Raw genomic sequence first — 18,022 nt, forward strand, 5'->3', positions numbered from 1 at the left:
TTCTTGGTATAGGTTGAGGTGATCATGTTGACCATGCAAGGTGACTATTTGTCCAAGATCATCAGAGTGTCAAGGTGAGGCGCCGATGCTGCTTTTGCTTGTATCATGAAGTCCATTCCAAGGACAACATCAAAGTCATCCATATGAACAACGAAGAGGTCAATCTCTCCATCCCAGGTGCCGAGTTGTAGTCTTACTTGTCAAGCCATGCCTTCAGTAGGTTTGGCACCTATGTTAACTAGTTTGAGCCAGCCGGACTCTTTGTAGATGGCCAAGTTTAGTCTCTTGGCCTCCGTAATGAATATGAAGTTGTGAGTGGCCCCTATGTCAACTAGGGCTCTAGTTGGCCTCCCGCCAAGGCTTACATCAACACACCTCAATCCTCTCTTAACTGAAGCGGGCTGTTTGGAGGTAGCCCCTTTCTTCATCATAGTATTGAAAAGTTGTAGGGAATCCACTCTTGGTGCCCGTGTACTCCGCTCCCCATCACTATGCTCGTCATCACTCAACTTGGCAATGAGGGCATTTAGCTTCTCCTTCTTCGGGCAATGTCTTGTCAAGTGTTCCTCTCCACAAATGTAGCATGTAGGTGAACGTGTTGGTCTACCTTGATACCTATTGTTGTAGGAGCCGCGACCTCCTTGTGGAAGCTTTCTCTTCTGGTACTGTGCTAGCTGGTTGTGATAGGGCTGCTTCTCTTTTGGGGGACTTGGTTGTCTATCTCCCCCACTCAAGTGTGCGGCACGTGGGTTGGCTGGCTTGGTTCCTTCGTCATCAGACAATCTCAGTTCACTAAGTTGTTCTGCCATGGCCATGGCAGAGGCAAGGTCTTGAGTATTGCGTCACTGGAGCTTGAGCTCAGCCCAAGGCTTTAGGCCATCCATGAAGTTGAATAGTAGGTCTTTATCTGACATGTCGGTGACTTCTAATGTGAGAGCAGAGAATTCCTTCACATACTCGTGGAGTGAGTCACCGTGCTTGAGGGACTTCATCCTTTGGCGGGCAAGAAACTCCACATTCTCTGGATAGAACTGTTTCTTCAACTCACGCTTAAAATCGGCCCATGATTGAATGGTGCGCGTATCGCATTCTATATCAACACACTCTCTATGCCACCACAATGTAACTGTATCAGTTAAATACATTGTAGCTATACGTACCTGAGTCCTTTCATCAACCACATTGGTTGCAGCAAGGTATTGTTCCATTGACACAAGAAGTTGTCGAGCTCTCGTGCATCGCGAGTGCCCGAATAGGGAGTTGGCTCTGGGATCTATATGTAGGAAGGAGTGTGCAAGGCTGAGGTGCTGGCCGGGTTGGCAATTGCTCTCTTCATGATGGTGCACTCCCCCTTGATTTCCTCAAGTTGAGCTTGGACATCAGCAGAGGTGTTTAGGGCTAACTTCAAAGCTTCCCATTCCATCTTCATCTCATTTAATTCGGCCTGAGTGGCCATTGATGTGGAGATGGTTTTTCTCCATGTTGCCCACTCTCTCTTCATCTCGTCGAGTTGGGCTTGAAAGCTATCAAGCTTGTCTTGGAAATGCGAGTTGGACGAGCTTCCTTCTTGTTGGCGCACGGTGCTGCAGATTTCCTTCAGCGTGCCATTGAGTATGTCGCGGACCTCATCCACAACTCTGCTTAGGCGGCCTTCCACTTCCACCAGTATACTCTCCATGGCCTCCATGATTTGGTGTAACTCGTCTACCGAATCTCGCATCTCACCTATAGTGGCCTTGCAACGTAGCATGCGCAAGTCAATGATTGCATACTTGTTGGTGGATTTCTTACATTTGCTAGGCTTTGGTGCCTTGTCCTTGCCGATGTCATCGGCGAGCGCATCATCGGGCTCATGGGATGTGGAGAGTCCATGCTCGATCTCCTCCACGATGTCACTGTTATGCTTCATGCTGTCACTCGCATCGCGGGTTGAATGGTGATTAGAGTGGAATTTATCATATTTTTATCTCCAATTATTATGTCTTTTATACCAAATTAGCATCTAATTGGACTCATATTTCTGTTCAGGGCATGAAAGAAGGCATCAGGAGCAAAGAAAGACAAATTAGATGATTTTTCATAGTTTCAACATTGTTCAGTAATCTGGGACTAACTCGTGTATCCGAACTCCGAATGGGCTAATTCAAGATCTACTGGAAAGATAAGAGAAAAATCCACAACTTTCATGTTTTGGGATTTCATAGATTCGGCCTGCATCGAAGTCAAATTCGGGTCCAAAGTAGGGGAAAATTTGTAGGAATGCCCAATCCGTACCAGAAGCCCAACTTGTAGAAAAGCCTGGCTAAAGCCCAATTCGCAGAGGAGGTCTAATACGAATCCAAGAACAAGAAACTAAGAAGAGTCCTTCCAGATCTAAATTCTTGATGTAATCTTAGAAAGATAAAGGGATTGAGTTCATTAGATAAAAAGATAATATTAGAATTATGATAGGACTTTCTATTTTTGTAAAGATCAACTTCAAGAGGAAGTAGGAGACCACCCCCTCTTCTTTAAATTATATAAAGGAGGGGGCAGACTAGCTTTAGGGAACACACAATCACTCAATTTTGGGGGTTGAATCAAGAAGAAAAGAGCAACCAGTCAAGAAAGGAGCAAGAATTCAAGAAGAAGGTGGTGGCAAGAGGAGGAGATCTCAACATCATGGGCGATTCTAAGAGTTCTTTCTTTCCCTTTGTTTGCTTTAATTCTTCTATCATGAACTGATTTGTTTCTTGCTAGGGCTGAGGAAAGCCTAATATGTTAATAAATATATTTTTATCTTTATGATTTATCCAAGATTGTGATTTTCATATAGTTTATGAATTATTGTGCTTAATGCAATTAAGAGCTTGGCCACCTCTTAATTGATTTGAGTTATGTTAATGAATTGAGAGAGGAATTCACATAATCGATTGAATAATTCATAGTGTGAATTGAATGGTATATAGAGATATGTATACACGATTCATCTGAATTTCATGGTCTTCTTGAACTTAATGCACTCCCATCTTGAGAGTTCTACCCAAGAGATCGAAGGGCTACCTGATGGGCATAGGTTTAGTATATCTCGAGAGAGAATATTAAATAAAATTGGAAAGACTTCAGCTTATGAGAATGGCAACTAATCTTGGTAAATCGAACCCATAAATATTCATTGCATTGGTTAGGTGGATCAAAATCCCTAGCGATTCCATCCTTTGCATATTAGATTAGTGATCACCTTCGCTTTTATTTTCTTATGCTAATTTTCATTCTCAATAGTTCTTGCTCAATTCTGAATTTCGGTTGTCCAGATAATTAGGGAAGATTGTGGTTCTAATACTTATTTTGTTAAATCCCCGTGGGAACGATATTTTATACTACTTGATAACTAGTGCACTTGCTAGAATTATATATTTATAGCTATCAAATGGCTAGAAAGGAGCTCCTACTCTAATACCAACTATCACGGGGCTATTCAATGAGGCCCAGTGCGGCACTCAATGGGGTCGAGAAAGTCTATGAATGCAAGCAACAACAGATAAAAGGCAACAAGAAGGCACACAAATTAGTCAAAAGGCTACTTGTATTGCATTGATTGATGGTAAGCACAAGCACACAGTTCAGTGTCGAGGGAATCTCGTGCTTAACCTTTACACGTTATTGACTCACTTGACTACCTACTTCCCCTCAAATAGTATGTTAATCTTTTGGGGGAGTGACAATAAAAACATTAAAAATGTGAAAAATTATACTATAAAATTATAATAATGCAATTGGCAATCCCCCCATACAAAATGCATACAATGACCCACTCAAGACACATAATTGGACACTCGGATGGCATGTTGTGGGTGTGGTGATGGCACTTGAAGGCGTGACAAAATGGTCACTTGTGACAGCCAGCTGTGCAATCTACCCCAAATGACAGTGGGCCACCCCCGAGGAGGTGAACCCTACAGATAGCATAGTTGGCTCGGATTGATGTTTTTTCTTTTTTTTTTTTATACACAACTCAATATGTTGGGTTTGTAATCATTTTTATTAGCTTTTTGAGTAATGGAACTTTAGTTTTTTAGTCGAGTACATTTTGTATTGTTTCTTCTTCTAAGTTGCTCCGCTTTGGAATTAGATTGGTTGATTGAGACCATAGGTCGTACTTCTATACTTGCTCTTAGGCTAGTCGGGTTTTCGGACTTGACGTTGTGGCTAGGGTCTTCGACACTATGGTCTCGGTCTCATGTTGGTGAAGGTCTTGGGCTTGATGTTGGATGGCTGAGGTCTTCGACTTCGTGACCTTAGTCTCATGTTAGCCAAGGTCTTCAACTTTGTAAACTTGCTTTCATATTGGCTGAGGTTTTGGGCTTGCCGAGGTCTTCGACTTTGTCACCTTAGTCTTATGATGACCAAGGTCTTTGGCTATGTGCTCTCGGTCTTACACTAGCCAAGGTCTTTGGTTTTGATTCTTATTGACCGAGGTCTTTGGCTTAGTAGCCTTGGTCTTATGCTAGCCGAGGTGCTTCCAAGCTCTCAACATTGTCGAAGACCTCAATGGTATCTGGTCTTGGAGAGCTTCACACGCTTTGACTAGGCTAGCCGTGGTCCTCGGTTAGCTCTGCTCCGACTGCGAGTTGGGAAGGTGCATGGAGTATGATGGCTGCCCTCTTGTGGTGCCCGTTGGGGGCTTGTTCTTGCCTTAACTATTCGTGGTTGGTCGAGCCTTTCATGTGATGGTTGTCGGGCTGTTATAGGTCGGTTGAGTCTTTGTTGAGGTTGTCACTGTGCTGCGACCGTTGGTCAGTGCGGAGTTCTACCGTTGGAGTTTGGATGGGTTGCGTGTGGGTGTTTGGTCTTTTGTGCTTGAAGAAAATTCTTTATTAAGTTTGTATACCCCAGTCGCCATTAGTGCTCAATGTCGATCGTCGTTAGTACATCTTAGTCCTAGCAATCCAACTCCTTGTATTAGGACTTCCACTCCTAGTTTCCCCCTTTAAGGGTTGTCCCGCCCGAGATGATGATGATGACCTCGACCAGGGGAGCTTAGGTTGGGGGCTCATTGGTGTGGTGTAGCTCTTTTCTAGGTTTATGCTCTTTGATATTGATGAACCCATGGAGGTATCCATGTCGGACGAGGTCTTCCAAGTGGTGGCAAAGATCGTGGCCATGGTGTCAGTGGAAATCACAATACCTATCTTGATTCCTCTTGTTGCCCTGGGTTTTCATCTTTTGGGCCACTCGATGAATCTACGGTCGTAGATCTACATCAATATTTCGGCCCACAGCGTCTTCAGGGGAGTAAAGTTCTTGTACGTCAGCAGCGAGGTCCTCGGTCTACGGTTAGGTCAGCGGTCCTGTCTCTTGTTGTCCTTGTTTGATCTACGGTCACCATGGTCCTTCCGCTTTTGATCATGTTGGTCCTCTTCACTCCTTCGTAGTGCCTGGCCTTCCTTGGTGTTCATGTATTTCTGTGCATGCTTCATGAGCGTAGTCAGGTTGGGCGGGGGGTTCTTTTGTAGTGAGAAGCTGAACATTGAGAAATGCAACCCACTCATGATGGCTGTCACAGCTACCGACTGGTTTAGAGCTCAGATTTGAGGGGCCTTGGCGTTGAACATCACCAAGTATTCCCTCAAGGTTTCTCCTTTCCTCCATCGTACTTGCATGAGGCTGGTTAACGTCTTCCAATGCCTTTGGTTGGCGGTGAATTGCACCAAGAACTGTGTCTCCAACTATCCCAAGAGGATATGGACCATGACGGAATGGAAGCACACCAGGTGTGGGCGACTCCATGGAGGGTGGCGATGAAGGCCACATACATGAGACCCTCAGAGGAGTTGTGCAACATCATTATCACTTTGAACCCTTCAATATGGTCGTTTGGGTCTAAGGCCCCATCGTATTTCTCAAACTGAGGAGATCGCCATTCGGTTGTGGGAAGATCGTCGACGATCTCTTGGATGAAGACAAGTTCTTTTGTGGGCTACTGACCATAATGTTGGCTACATTCCAGCTTGACCAATCGTTGTCGTAGGTCCCTGATTTCAGTGTTCCTTCCCGTCGGTGCCCGTTGATGGACTTCTTTGCTTTCAGAGCTTCTTGTCAATCTCGGACTGAGCTGGATTCGGCTATTGAGATTGGGGGCTACTACACGCACCAGTTGTCCCAACATCTCCATCATGGTGAGGATACGGTCAACTTTTTGCTATACGATGAGGAACTATGCGGGGCCAACTGCTATCCGATGCTAGGGCTCCTGAGGTGGAGGGTTGCGATGTGAGTGGAATTCCCGAGATAGGGAATGGGCTCTAGTGGTTGGATGTGTTCTTGAGCACGATTGTTGTACGTATCCCATAAATGACGCCAATATAATGTTGTTCTATTTGAGGTGTTCCAAATCGAGGACACAATCAAATAGTCCTTCCAAATGGACGAGGCCAAGGTGGAAGGACGAAGCCATGCACCGAGATTTGTAACCAGGAGAAAGGTCAGATGCCTGATGATTTGTTCCCCAAGTAGGTACTCCGATGCTCAAGTCAATAGGGTAGAGAAAGATATGGTCGGGACAAGTAGGTTGAAATCGCGCTAATCCAAACCAGAGAGATAATGCAATGAGGTATTCAAAGAGCATTCTTCCAGAAGTCCTTTACCTTGAGTAGGGAATTCCTATTTATAGTTGGGTGTTTGTGTCCCAAATGGATAGGGTTTCTGAGGTTGTCAAGATCAGGGCATCCACTGAGGTCTTCGAGAGGTTTCCTCTTCCCCAGCGGAGTTCACTTCCTTGTCTGTGTGGGACACTCCTTCTTAATCATGCTCTTTCATTACGTGTGGCATAAACATGGCCTGAGGGGGGGGGGGCATAGAGATAGCCACACAACATTTTTGGCTAACTCATCCATCACCCGAACAAGTGGCTTGTTCAATTTATAGATATATAACTGTTGTTGGCTTCATTTATTAATGCATATATCCCTCTCATTGCGGGTGCCAATTGGCTAGTTAGTAAGGTCTTCTATTGGTTGTAATGGAGTCTTAGGAATCAAATCCCTCCTACACAAGGGGTTGGGGTAGGGGGATAGTCTACCCCTATTGTTTAGCCCCATGGAAACGAAAAAAAGAATGGGATATTACATCCTATTAGAAAAAATAGGGTAAATTTTATATTAGTATCTTGTGCTTTGGGACTAATCTCATTTTAATACCCAGATTTCAAAATGTTCCAATACAGTACTTGAACTTTCGAAAATTGTCAATTTAGTAGTTGTCATTAATAGTCTGTCAATTATCTCTATCACGTGATGACATATCAAAATTATCCTTCAAAATAAGATATTGTTCATCATCTTCTTCCTCAACAATCAAGACCAAAGCAAAGCAATGGTCAAAAAATTGCTTTTCTCTATCTGCTCCTAAGAGATTTAGACATTTGGATGGTTGATGAAGAAAATAAGATGACACCCGAAAGGTATTTGCACTCATTCACATTCCACTTAACGGTGGTTAATGGTTTTGGACTAAATTGGGACTTTTTAGGATATGGACACATTTTAAAATTTGGGTACTGATGAGGGCATATTAGGCCCTCCAATGGAATTATGACACCAGGCACCTCACGGCAGCTCACCAAGGAGCTCGATAACTCTCCAAGGAGCCCACCAAGGAACTAGGTAGCTCCAAGGAGCTCGCCAAGGAGCTTGGCATCTCACCAAGGAGCTCATCAAGGAGCTAGGCAGCTCTCCAAGGAGATCGACATCTCACCGAGGAGCTCACCAAGGAGCTAGGCAGCTCTCCAAGGAGCTGCCAAGGAGCTCGGTAGCTCTCCAAGGAGCTCGCTAAGGAGCTCGACAGCTCACCAAGGAGCTCACCAAGGAGCTAGGCAGCTCTCCAAGGAGCTATCCAAGGAGATCGACAGCTCACCAATGAGCTCGCCACCAAGGAGCTCGGCAACTCTCCAAGGAGCCCACCAAGGAGCTAGGCAGCTCTCCAAGGAGCTCGGCAGCTTGCCAAGGAGCTCGCCACCAAGGAGCTAGGCAGCTCTCCAAGGAGCTTGCCAAGGAGCACGATAGCTCACCAAGGAGCTCGCCACCAAGGAGCTAGGCAGCTTTCCAAGGAGCTCGCCAAGGAGCTCGACAGCTCACCAAGGAGCTAGGCAGCTCTCCAAGGAGCTCGACAGCTCACAAAAGAGCTCACCAAGGAGCTAGTCAGCTCTCCAAGGAGCTCGGCAGCTCACCAAGGAGCTCACCAAGGAGCTAGGCAGATCCAAGGAGCTCGCCACCATGGAGCTCGACAACTCTCCAAGGAGCCCACCAAGGAGCTAGGTAGCTCTCCAAGGAGCTCGGCAGCTCGCCAAGGAGCTAGGCAGCTCTAAGGAGATTGGCAGCTCGCCAAGGAGCTCGACATCTCACCAAGGAGCTCACCAAGGAGCTAGGCAGCTCGCCAGCTCGGCAGCTCTCCAAGGAGCATGGCAGCTCACCAAGGAGCTAGGCAGCTCTCCAAGGAGCTCACCAAGGAGCTCGACAGCTCACCAACGAGCTTGCCACCAAGGAGCTCGGCAACTCTACAAGGAGCCCACCAAGGAGCTAGGTAGCTCTCCAAGGAGCACGCCAAGGAGCTCGCCACCAAGGAGCTTGCCAAGGAGCACGACATCTCACCAAGGAGCTAGGTAGCTTGCCAAGGAGCTCGACAGCTCACCAAGGAGCTCGGAAACTCTCCAAGGAGCCCACCAAGGAGCTAGGCAGCTCTCCAGGAGCTCGCCACCATGGAGCTAGGCAACTCCAAGGAGCTCGCTAAGGAGCTCGGTAACTCACCAAGGAGCTCGGAAGCTCACCAAGGAGCTTGCCACTAAGGAGCTAAGCAGCTCTCCAAGGAGCTCGCCACCAATTAGCTAGGCAGCTCGCCAAGGAGCTCGCCACCAAGGAGCTAGGCAGCTCTCCAAGGAGCTCACCACCAAGGCAGCGCACTCAACAGCTCATCAAGGTGGCTCACTACTAGGGAGCTCGTCACCAAGTAGCCACCAGGGAGCTCGTTGCCATAGGCAGCTCACCACTTGCAGGGTAGCTCGGTACAGAAGAGCAGTTCAGCATATTGCAGGAAGATCTCCTACCTGACAACCATACATGATAGATCTGGTGGCAGCGCCCACATCTCTTGCCAGGCGGCATCGTGCCTGCCGTCTTTGAAAAGCATGGCACGCCTGACGAGTCCGTACCTTGCAGCAGCAGCCTGCACCTGCCACCTCAGTCTTGACAGTAATGGCTAGGGCAGTGGCGGTTCCGCCTGATGTGACTAGGTCAAATGACGAGGGAGCTCGACATAGCTCTCCCCCAGGCAGTTCACCATCAGGAAGCTCGACATAGCTCTCCCCCATGCAGTTCACCACCAGGGAGCTCCACCAACCTCTCCTGGGAGTAGGTCAAATGACGAGGTACTTAGCCAAAAAATAAAAAAATTGGTATGCGACCAGAACCGGTTACATGAGGTACGAAATGAGAGTAGACCCAAAGTATAAGGTAATAATCTGCAATCTGCCAAAAAAAAATTACAACAGCTAACAATCATATCTACGTTCCTAATTACCAGCACCAGATGCATTAGCTACTCACTTGTTTATTTTTTATTGTGTATACTAGTCCTTCTTACAGACACATCTTGTTTCTAGCTTATATGGAATGATGTGAGACCTGCTTACCTTCACCAACATAGAGGAGTAAAAGCCACACCTATGACCAAAATGAGGGCGGATTCTGCATTGGAGATCAAGCGAGGGTCTGCTGTCCGGTTTGGAGAGGACAGTTGGAGATTGTTCGGAGGATAGGACTGATCCTCGAGCTGAAATCCGCCTCATTGAATTTTCGGCAGCTGATGAAATTTGGCGGCGGGAAACCAGCGAGAAAATGAGTGTTGAGAGAGTTGCTCCGATAGCCACCATGATAAATCAGGTCGAATAGCGAAAGAGTACTACTTTTTGGCTGAGATTCAGAAGATGAAGGGTCGAAAATGTCGCTAGTCAGTATCACCCCATAGTTGATTCCTTGTTTAAGAAATTCAACGTTTCAGAGTTCGGTCTATTTGTCAGCAAGCAAGCACTTTTTCTCGCTATATCGATGGATTTAATGTTTTCGCACGAATATGAATATTCTTTCTTCCCTAGGCCAATTCAATCACGGAACTCTTTTTTTTTTTTTTTGTCTGAGAGTGAAAGAGATGGATATCATGGAATCACAGACGCATTAACCGATCTTTATTTGCTGTGTTCGTTGAAGGAGAACAAAGTCATAACTATCTTGTTGAATAAATGGCCTCGAGTCCGGTATGATAGACAAAGCGGATTTTGTTTTCGAATCAGGCTCACTAGACTTGCAGAGGCAGGCGGCCATGGAGCTTAGACTCGCCTCCAAGAACAAGCAGAAAAACCGCCGTCAGTGGCTTTTACAGATCTGTGATGATAACTTGATTTAGCGAACCATGGTAAATACCACCGTTAGTAGCTTTGTCTTAGTCCGGCACGACTCGCTTTGTGTCAGTCCAGTATATTCAGATAAATAGAAAGGCAGAGAAAGAGGAAGAGGATGAACAATATTATTGCCCTTTAATCGATATTCAGGGCAAACAGTTGCCCTTATCTTTTGTTTATGCTTTATGCTTTCTTCTTTTAGTACAGACAATTCTCCTACTTGGACCAAAAGTAGGCTTCGATCAAAAGATAGTCTTCAGAAAAATACTTTGACCAACAAAAAAACATATTTACGTATACATCTTTCAACCCGTTCACTTTTTTGTCCGTCAAAAATTCTACACGGTAATTGTGAATTGTGAAGGTCATGCCCCTCTGGTAAATTAAAGTAGCAGAATTTGCAGCAAGGAAAGATTAGATTTCATATAAACCCCATTGGTCCGACCATGGTTATCATTGGGAGCCACTCCTTTGAAGGCTGATCATCAGGGAGTAGTAAGCTCCCGTGGGTCCCTTATTCAAAAGCGAAGAGTGGGTCCCCTTCTCCACCACCTTTCCTTTGTCCAACACCGCAATTAGATCACAATTCTGTATGGTGCTCAACCGATGGGCCACTACCACACTCGTCCTCCCCACCATGACTCGCTCCAATGCATCCTGCACCACCTTTTCCGACTGGCTGTCCAGTGCGCTCGTTGCCTCGTCCAACAATAACACCGCCGGTTTCTTCAGTATTGCCCGTGCTATCGCAATCCGCTGCTTCTGCCCTCCCGACAGCTGCGCTCCCCTGTCTCCGCACCACGTTTCGTACCCATCTTTCAGCCCCGCTATGAAGTCGTGAGCGTTGGCCGTCCTCGCCGCTTCGATGATCTCTGCCTCGTCCACCTTATTTGCCACCCCATACGTAATGTTCTCTCTGATCGTCCCGCTTAACAGCGTCGGTTCTTGGCTTACCAACGCTATGTGCTTCCTCAAGCACCTTAGATGGTATGTCCTAATGTCCCTTCCGTCTATACTCACCGTACCTTTTAGTGGGTCATAGAATCTCTCGATTAGGCCGATGATTGTTGATTTACCAGAACCACTCTGACCCACCAATGCCGTTGATTTTCCGGCTTCAATGCTCAAAGAGAAGCCTCTAAAGATCATCACGTCGGGTCTAGCTGGGTATGCGAAGTCAATGTCCCGAAGCTCTACGTAACCGGTTATCTTCTCGGGACGGTGACCTTCCAAGTCTTCGGGTTCAATACGGGTGTATCGATCGAGCACTGCAAATACCGAACCTACCGCGTCGGCACCCTTGGCCAAGTCGGAAGTCATGCTTCCAGCATCGGCGATGACCCGTCCGGTGCTCATAAGGACCATGAAGGTCTCGAAGAGGGCCTTGGCGGTGATGTAGCCCTGAGAGATGAGCTTGCCACCGTACCAGAAGTCGAGGACCCAAGTGCAAGACATAAGACTCTGGGAGGTGCCCAGGCCGATGCCGGCGAACCAGGACTGGCGAATGCTCTCCCTTCGGGGGCCTTCATTGGCACGGTCGAGCATGCAGAGGATACGGTCTTGGGACGAAAAGGCGGTGATGGTTCGGAGGTTGGAAACGGCTTCGGCAGCAAGTTTACTGCTCTGGTCTTGGGCTTTGATGGCCTTCTTGGACATGGTCTTGAGGAGGACTCGGCGGGCGTAGTAGCAGAGGATGATCAAGGGCTGGACCGCTATAATGACGATTGCGAGCCTCCATGCGATTATAAGTCCCATGGTGAAGGCGATGCTTACTGCGGAGAACGTCTGCACAACAAGAGCCATTCGGTCTCCCACCAACGATCTCACCTGAAATACATGCACCGTTAATTCCAACTATCAACTACGTATTGTTATGGTATGAGTGTATGACCTGTCCGGCCGGGGTGATGATCGTGAATCACACAGCCTTTTGATGTATTGTTGTAGCCCCACCTTAACGTCACTTTAATTTAAATCTAATTCAAGGTGGGGCCTAAACAAATAATCAAAGGCTGCGATCTCATGGCCGGCTTCAGCCCTGCAGGCATGTCGTAACAAAAGTGGTTTTTGGATGCAATTAGATTTATATTCTCTTTTTATTTTTCGATTTTCTTTTTTTTTTTGATTTTTGGGGCGATTATTAATTTACTGTTCAATGATGAACTATCAAGATATATTATATATGATTCCATGTGTTTTTTAATCATCAAAAGGTTGATTAAACAAATTGGATGGTCAAAATGCACCCAAGAAATTGTTTTTATTAGCAAAGTATTTTATTTAATTAAAATACATTCATTGTAAATATCATTCATTCATGCTAATTAGTTAAAATATGCAATGAAACTATCTCATTACCAAAATTTTAGAATAAGAGCAGATTAATTAATCAATGCTTTTCTTTGCGTATCAATACAGTTTCAACTTTCAATTGGGTTTCAATATTACCAATATATTTTTATCGTAATATAAATTAGGGAAAATTTCAGATTAGTATATTTTACTTTGGGTTTAGTGCTATTTTGGTCCCTAAACTTTAAAACGTGATAATTTAGAATTCAAACTTTCAAAGCATGGCAAGCCAAACTTAGTGTTAACCAGCTGTTAAGTGGCATTTGAAAAAGATACAAATGCCCTACCAGTGTCTTCTAATTTTATTTATCAACCATCCAAACATTGACGAAGAAAAATAACACCCCCAAATCCTTGAATATTTGGGGAGGATAATGCCTAATCAAATGTGACTCTAAATTTCTTGAATGGAAGAGACAAGTATTTGGGACTATTAATTTTCTTTTAATATTTAGATGGTTGATAAACAAAATTAAATGGAATATGAAGAGCATTTTTGTCTTTTTTAAATATCACTTGATGACTGGTTAACAACTAATTATCAGTAGATACTGGATTATCATATTTCTAAAATTTGGATACTGAATTATCATATTTTAAAGTTACTAAAACCAAAATGACACTAGACCTAAAATACAACGTAATAATTGGAGTTTTTCATAGTATTCATGAATTAGGGTTACCTAAGTATTGCAACTTTAAACGAACATTCTGTTTAAAGAATTTTCTTTTTCATAGTCTTCTTTGATTAAACCTACGATAACCTGAGACGTCAGGGATCACGGACTAGTAGAAGTCTAGAAAACAGCTTCAAGGTCTGAAAAAGAAAATGTACATTTTGTCCAAAATGTCCTTTGCTTTGTGTTGTGCCCGTGGTCCCGTGGCTTTCAAGTTCTCAATTCGCTGTTTTACTGACTGTGGTGGGATTAATCATTTTGCCTGATTTAAATAATAATAATAATAATAATAATAATAATAATAATAATAATACATCAAATGCGAATAAATGTAATCAAACAAAATCTAAAAATCAAAACACCCGATCACCACCTGTTTGGCTATCACTTTTATGATACTTTAAGATTGGTCAAAAGTTTTCGAGAGAATGATTAATCAGTTCATGTCAGAATTTTATAGCCCTAGAATACAGGGAATCCTGACCGTAAATTGATGTTAAATTTATGAATAGGATGAGATTTATAAGGGGTTACTAATGAACTATAGGGGGGATTCTGCATTACGTTGCAGAGCACTTAACCCTAACTTTTTCGGTATCTTAGTCGAATAATATCTCTGCAGGTTGTATTCGATATGGGAGATCGAATCGCATGGGCAGAGGCAGAGGATGACGGTTGACTCAACTTTGATGCTGGCCCAGTGGCCCACATCACATACTCTCATATTATAAAAGTGAAACAACTATAAAGAGAAAATAAAAAATAAAAAAATAATGGGGATAAAAGGATAATTACCACGTTGGCATCCTTGGCGAGTCTAGAGCAAACGGCTCCAGTAGAATTTTCATGTTGATCGAACCACCCAACTTCAAACGTCAGAATCTTGGACAACATTCTCTCCCTGATCCTCTTGGTCAAGTATTCACCCATCGCGGCGAAGCTGTAATGCTGGCTCATGTTGATCACAAACGAGAACAGCGCCAATCCAACGAACAACAGACAGTACATCCTTGTCTTCGATTTCATCTCATCGTGATCCGTCAAGAAATACACCGACACCATACTTCCCAACACGTAGGCGTATGCCGGCTGCACCCCACCGAATAATATCGCACTCACGCACCCCAAGCTCGCTTGCTTCCACTCCGGAGTATTCAGAAGCAACAATCTCCGAAACGACGGCACCAACCGGGTGGCCTCACCCTTACCGCCGACCGGTGCCCGACTCGCTACTACTACCGATTTTGTTGAGCTGGATCTACTCAAGGTAGAGAATCTTTTGCTATTGTTATCTTGGTTCACTGTCTGGGATGGTAAAGACGAAGAAGTTGATGAGATCTCGATCTCTCTTGCTGATTCGTCAGTTTGCTGGAGCCGAACGAGAGAAGTGTACAAGCCGTCCTCATCCTGGAACAACTCCTCGTGTGATCCTGTCTCCACCACCTGCCCATTCTTCATCACGGCAATCACGTCGGCGTTGCGGATTGTGGAGAGACGGTGAGCGATCACGATCGTCGTGCGGCCGACGGAAGCGTTGTCGAGTGCTTCTTGGACGACTCTCTCGGATTCTGAGTCTAACGCGCTGGTTGCCTCGTCTAAGAGAAGAATTCGGGGTGCTCTAATAACAGCTCGTGCAATTGCTATTCTCTGTTTCTGTCCCCCGGACATCTGAACGCCCCTCTCACCAACCTGGTTGGATTTGTTTAGCTATAATTAGTTATAATTAACGACAATTTTATCTTCTACCCTTTCTGTTTTTAATTTTTTATTAGCAGAAGAAGCTCCAGGCTAAGTGACAACAGGAACTTACCTGGGTATCATAGCCTTGTGGCAATTGAGATACGATGAAATTATGAGCATTTGCAATTTTGGCCGCTGCAACAACCTCCTCCATGGTTGCACTTTCCTTACCGAATAGTATGTTTTCTTTGATGGAGGTTGCAAACAGGGCTGGTTCTTGGCTCACTAGGCCCATTTGAGATCGAAGCCATTTGAGCTGAAGCTTATCGATGGGGATCCCGTCTAGTAGAATTTCGCCACTGAGAGGGTCGTAAAACCTCTCCAACAGAGAAATCACTGTTGATTTTCCCGAACCGCTTCCACCAACCAAAGCAATCGTCTTTCCCGCCGGTATTTTCAGGCAAAAATCTTCAAAGATAACATTTTCCGGCCTAGATGGATAAGCGAATCCGACATTTCTGAATTCGATCGCCCCAGAAACATCTTGCAGGATCTGACCTTCCATGTTATCCGAATCTATCTTCGGCACCCTCTTTATTACCTCCATTATACGTTCTCCGGCCGAGAAGGCTTCGGAGAAGTATTTCAAGTTGGAGATTCCAGAGCCCAACGACCTACTCATTTGGAACAACAAGTATAGAGGGCAAATTTTAAATATTTCAGTAAGAGTTAAAAACCAGAAAGAAGAGATATATCTATCTATAGAGTCGTACGTGATGAGACATGAAAGTCTTACAGGCCACCAACGGATATGGAGGCTCCGACTGCGAAGACCGTTCCTCCTTCCGCACCATGATACATGACCAGTCTGCTACCATACCAAGACATGAAAGACCATATAGCAAAGACGACACCATTGCTTCCAATTGCTAGACCCTTGGCCAACCCTTGCTTCAGCCCCAACTTCACAGATCCTTCAAGGGCTGCAGAGAACTCAGCCATGGTTTTGCTCTCGCCGACGAAAGAGTAAACCGTTCTGATCGACGAAACAGATTGCTCTACTATGTTTCCCGCTTTGTTATACTCCTCTCTGATCTTCCTGGCTAAACCCATGAGAATCCTCCCGTATATCAAGCCCGGGATGATCAAAATCAACACGAAAGGAAATCCTACCAGAGCCAGCCTCCACATCAACAGAAAAGCCGCGATGTAACTTCCTATGAACGTCGACGCATTCATTAAGAAGTTGGGCAGCTGATACAAATTAACCAACCGATCGATCGTGCAAGCAGCATAAGATACAATCAATACAACCGGGTCAGGTTAACTGCTACCTTTGTATTGCCTTGTATGCACGGAATCATCAGAGAGGATTAGCAGGCGCAGGCCGTACCTTTTCACTGATAACGTCTTGAATTACGAGACAATCGTTGGAGACGCTAGTGACCACCTCCGCCGTGCTCGTCACCTGTACATCGAAATAACCTATGTCTTGTCTCATAACCGCTTTGAGATATCTCGCTCTCATCCTCGTCGCTTGCCTCTCTCCCGTTCTTGTCCAACAATAACCCTCTTTACAGTCAACAATAAGAGAACAAAATCATAATCCACAGGAATCCTCCAAAATGAGCTCAATTGAAATTAATGATGAGAACAAAATTTAAAACATCTACCCAAGAAACAGACAATCCAGTATCCACATGCCATGTACAGTAGATTCACTGCATTCTGTAATCCCATGAAACAATTAATCAAACAGGGAGAGAAAGAAAAGAAAAAAAAAAGGGAGACGGGGTGGGAAGAAAGAAATTAAAGGGAGATATACCACATCGTATATATACTAATATACCTCAGTGACATTGTGAAGGAAGAGATGGGGATAAGCGGTGGAGCCACCGCCAAGATTGTTCATGATCTTGCTGGTGATAATCAACATCACCGGCATCCCGACTCCATCACCGACGGCGCCAATGAAGCCTAGAATCATCAACAGAATATCTGTGTGGTCGGCATGCATGAAGATGGTTCGGAAGGACCCGCCCTTGAATACTGCAGACTTGTTATCTCGAACTACTCTCCCCTTATTATTCATCTCGCCTCGCCCACTCGAGCAGGAAGATGGTAATTAAGAGAAGGAGATAAACAAACCAAGGACAAGGAGCTGTATGTTCTTTTTTTTGTTTCTCCTTCCCCTTCTTCTCAGACTCTAATAAAGCGTCTCTGCTTTTACTTTCTCTCTTACACTTCTCTTAACCAGACCACGGCATAACACAACTGGTGAGGGAGCATTCCTTAATGCTATATATACAGTGAGAGAAGCTTATGAAGATATAATGATACTTTGTTTATGACGGATTTGATGTATTCCAAATATGATAAATATATAATAGTTTAGATTTTAGAGTTTAATGAATGAATGAACTTGTTCAAGGTTTCGGTTGATTTTATTTTTTATTTGGTAAATTTAGGCAAAAAGACAAGCTAGGGATTGAGTGGGGTAATGTGTCATGGGGTGGAAGCTCGCAAATAGCCCAGGCTGTTTAATTTCAGTTGTAGTCAGGCTGTTTAATTTCCATATTTGACCTCCTGTATTTTCTTTTCTAAACCAAAAGAGGCAATTCAGTTTAAACTCAACCATGCTCAGATGCAACTATTCAAGTGGGAATTTGTATTTGGAATCTAATTTGATTCAAGAGATTGGAATTCATTTCATTTGCAATTGGTTGGGAATATAGATCTCAACCCAAATCAAATCTGATCTTTCCTTCTGTTTTCTAAAACAAAAATAGCTGGCACATTGGGAAAAAATAATCTGTATATTCACACTCTCAAATCTGATCATTCTTTTTCTTGGTATAACATTTATTCATGATTAAGTTCATTG

At 44.6% G+C, this 18,022-nt stretch overlaps 1 protein-coding gene across 1 annotated transcript; it reads right to left on the reverse strand.

The window, feature by feature from the left end:
- Positions 1–10,532: 10,532 nt before the first annotated feature.
- Positions 10,533–17,562, reverse strand: LOC148854060 (ABC transporter B family member 15-like). The gene is made up of 7 exons (XM_088982200.1): positions 16,988–17,562; positions 16,812–16,866; positions 16,532–16,710; positions 15,935–16,392; positions 15,269–15,812; positions 14,254–15,147; positions 10,533–12,256 (listed from the first exon to the last, which is right to left on the reverse strand). Exons 1-7 carry the CDS (start codon positions 17,228–17,230, stop codon positions 10,883–10,885), a joined length of 3,747 nt encoding a protein of 1,248 aa, XP_088838326.1. The 5' UTR covers positions 17,231–17,562; the 3' UTR covers positions 10,533–10,882.
- Between the last annotated feature and the right edge of the window lie 460 nt (positions 17,563–18,022).

Source organism: Nelumbo lutea, chromosome 4 (assembly GCF_056320005.1).
Source record: "Nelumbo lutea isolate HS-2025 chromosome 4, American lotus-T2T, whole genome shotgun sequence".
Classification (NCBI taxonomy): domain Eukaryota; kingdom Viridiplantae; phylum Streptophyta; class Magnoliopsida; order Proteales; family Nelumbonaceae; genus Nelumbo; species Nelumbo lutea.